The sequence below is a fragment of the Cariama cristata genome, unplaced genomic scaffold (assembly GCF_000690535.1).
Source record: "Cariama cristata isolate BGI_N322 unplaced genomic scaffold, ASM69053v1 scaffold33449, whole genome shotgun sequence".
In the NCBI taxonomy this organism is placed as follows: Eukaryota; Metazoa; Chordata; class Aves; order Cariamiformes; family Cariamidae; genus Cariama; species Cariama cristata.
In genome coordinates, this window is record NW_009636847.1 from 729 (window position 1) to 4,046 (window position 3,318).

A 3,318-nucleotide genomic window follows, 5' to 3' on the forward strand; every position below is an offset into this window, starting at 1 on the left:
AAGAGTTCAACACGAATATTGTCCAATTTTCTGAACAGAGCCAATTGTTCCTAGAGGACACACAGGTAAAATAATGAATCAATTTCAGGCTCCAGAGACAAGCAGTATGTCAGGATTTGATCTCTCCCAACCACACATAGAACAATTGTGGTCGATTATGCACTAAAACAAAATGTTAAGATCAGATCGAGGGGCTTATAAAGAGACAGATTGTGAGGCCCTCTCTTACGTTAATATTTTAACAAGGGATCACAAACAGAGGAGAAATCCAGACATTTCAAAAGATTTTGCCAATTATTTTGTTCATTTAGATTAAGCAAAATGTCAGTAGAAATTAATGCCTGTTCAGAAAAAAAAAAAAAAAAAATCACAACTTCGAAAATGGTACTGTGATGAAGCTACCACCCTGGGGAAACTGTACACGGATTCAGAGAATGTGTGCTGATTTACGATAGTATGACACCACCAAATGAATCCAGACCAAACGTTAAAGAGCGCAACCTTCACAGACAAAAATACTTCTAAAAAGTTTCTTTTTAGTAAGGACTCACTATTCCTCAAAGGAACAGAAAAGGTCATCCCTGAAGTTGAGAAAACTCTTCTGCAAGTGATGACTTCACTGCTCATTACAGAATTATATCATTACAAGGAAACACCTGTAATACCAAACAGTATTTTGAGTGTAAAAACTGCCAACGTATCAAAGAAATTGTCCTTCCCTAATTGGACTGTATATGGAACAAGTCAACAATGTATACACATTCATTTATGAAATAACAAGAATTCTCAGTACCCATGAAAGCAGTGCAGCCTCTCTTTTCCCCTCATTGTAGCCAGGGATTCAGGTGCCTTTAAATTCAATAAAGGTCACAGGAAAAACTGAAATCCTCGCTACCCAGCCATTTACCATCTAGGAATCAGCTGCTTCTGCCAATATCACCCGTTGCAAAGTAGCAAATATTAGCATGCACCTTCAGAGTTACAGTTCCTTTGGATTCACTGGGAGACTTTCAGCTCAGACACTAAGTCAGGCACAGCAAAATGAAACTGCCTCTGCTTCCAAACAGTTCATATTTGAGAGATTCTTTGGCCATCTTTTGAGCTGGGAAGTGAATTATTTTGGCAGTAAAAGCTTTTATTCCAAGTAAATTATGTGACAAAAGATCAATAAGACAAATTTAGTGGCAAAAGAATTTACAGAGTCCTAGTTATAGGCATATAGTTAGTTCTATACATTTGTGTGTCTGCTTAAAAAGCAGGCTTTGTTTTGCACTACATACAGTGGCCTCACTTTAACTTCACATAGAGCATGATACCAAATTCTATCTTAGATATTAGTTTCCCTTGCATCGTAAGGCCACACCAGCAGAGAAAATTTATTATTTCCACATCAGCCAAAAAAAGCCACAAAAGCTACTTTAAAGTATATGCAACTGTGCTTATTACAAAAAGAAAACAGATTGTTACTTAATTAATGTAACTAATTAATGTAAGTTAGCATTTGCTGTTACTGTCAAACCTGATCAAAAGTATGTTTAATAACATACATTCACTGAATGATGTAAGCAAAGGCGCAGTTAGAACAGCTACAAAATAAATGGAAAAAGACTTTATGGAAGGAGCACCATCTTTCCTTGAGCACCACTGCTATGAATAATGTCTTCATGAGCCTTAACTACTTTCTCCAGTGGATATTCAGAGCCTACAATTGGTTTCAGCCAGCCAGCTTCTATACCATCAAGGAGTGCTGTTGCACATTCATGCCTCTCCTCCTGCGTGTAACAAAGACAGCATTTACCACAAGGTCTTTACATTTTAGAAAAATACTGACTATTTATGGAAGTGTTAAACCAAATTTCACAACCCAAAAATATTTTATGATGTTTGGAGATTAAATCAAAATGTCAAGGAATGAACAAACAAGTTACAGTGAAATTATGCTTTCATCCCTACAAATGATTTTAACTGGAAATAGAGAGGTGTTAGAATAAGCCAACAAAACATTCCTTAAAATAAAAAGGTTCCTTACCTCAGTTGCAAGAAACAGACTAACTCCAATTATGCTAGATTCTTTACTCATAGTGTCTCTTGGATTTATCTCAATAGGACCTCTACAGCCCACAACCTGTTACGAATGAGTTAAAAGATTGTTCAAGTTATAACTGTTGAATTCTGTGGTTAACTGCACAAACTAAGGTCAGTGACAAAAAATACTTACCATCACCCTTCCTGCGTAGGACAACAGTTGCAAGTCAGTAGCAAGATTGATGTTAGAGAGCATTTCTATTATTATATCAACTCCTTCCATCCCTGTGTATTCCTATACAGGACATAATATGTTATTTAAATCACTCCAATTAGTGCTTGGGTACCACTGTTTATTTCATATGCTGCAGATCATGTACCTTTTACAGTTTATTGTTTAAATTTTAAATACAGGCTTTGTACTAAGGCTGATGGCTAATAAGTTTAATTTTAGCATATTTTCTTATGCTGAATTATGATATGCTACCGTATTGGAATTTGGAACTTGGAATGCAAGAGTTTCTAAATGCCATTGCCTGTGAAGAAAGCTCAGCTTTTCCAGCCTGAAAAAGTTTTCCCTTGTGTGGAAGTGAAAAAGACAGTACACTATTGCTCCTACATAAATCTACTTTAAAAAACTTCTGCAAACAACTCTTCACATTTTGTTAGTAAAAAAAAAAAATGTATACTGCATCACCTAGCTCAGATACTTGCTTACCTTAATTTTGTCAATGTAATTAGCTTCTCTGTGATTAAATGCTTGGTGAGCACCATTTCTCAGAACTATGTTCATGCCTTCCTCAGTTCCTGCTGTACCCAAAACCTTTAAACCACAAGCTCTGGCAATCTGACATGTTGCTATTCCCACCTGATGAGGGGAGGGAAGAGGGGGGGAAAAAAAAAAAAAAAAAGAAAAAAGAAAAAAAGTCTTTTTTCTCTTTCTTTCTTGACATTTTAAATTTTATATATTCCACCAGCAACCTGGAACTTACCCATTTAAAAAGCTGGCCTGCTAACACTATTTTTAACCATAAGTAATTTCGATCTTAAAGATAGCCAAAGAGTCTTAAAAAAAAAAAGAAAAATATATTTACAGAGGCATAGTAAAGTTTTGTGGGTTTTTTAATAGCTATCAGCATTTGATATAAATCCATGTAGAACGTTATATATCTGTTAAAGCTGGGCCATATATATTTGATACAGAGCCAAGGAAATTCTTTTCTTCACAGAATCACCTGCTATTGATACCAGCATTACGTATTGCAAAGAAAATCTGCAAGCACAAATTTTATT

The 3,318-nt window shown here is 35.5% G+C and overlaps 1 protein-coding gene across 1 annotated transcript; it reads right to left on the bottom strand.

Moving 5' to 3' along the window:
• Nucleotides 1-1,610: 1,610 nt before the first annotated feature.
• Nucleotides 1,611-2,893, bottom strand: CRYZ (crystallin, zeta (quinone reductase); the record flags this gene model as incomplete). Its single annotated transcript, XM_009708080.1, has 4 exons — nucleotides 1,611-1,772; nucleotides 2,030-2,125; nucleotides 2,219-2,320; nucleotides 2,744-2,893. Coding segments are annotated over 4 exons (510 nt in total), but the record flags the coding sequence as incomplete, so codon positions are not given.
• Between the last annotated feature and the right edge of the window lie 425 nt (nucleotides 2,894-3,318).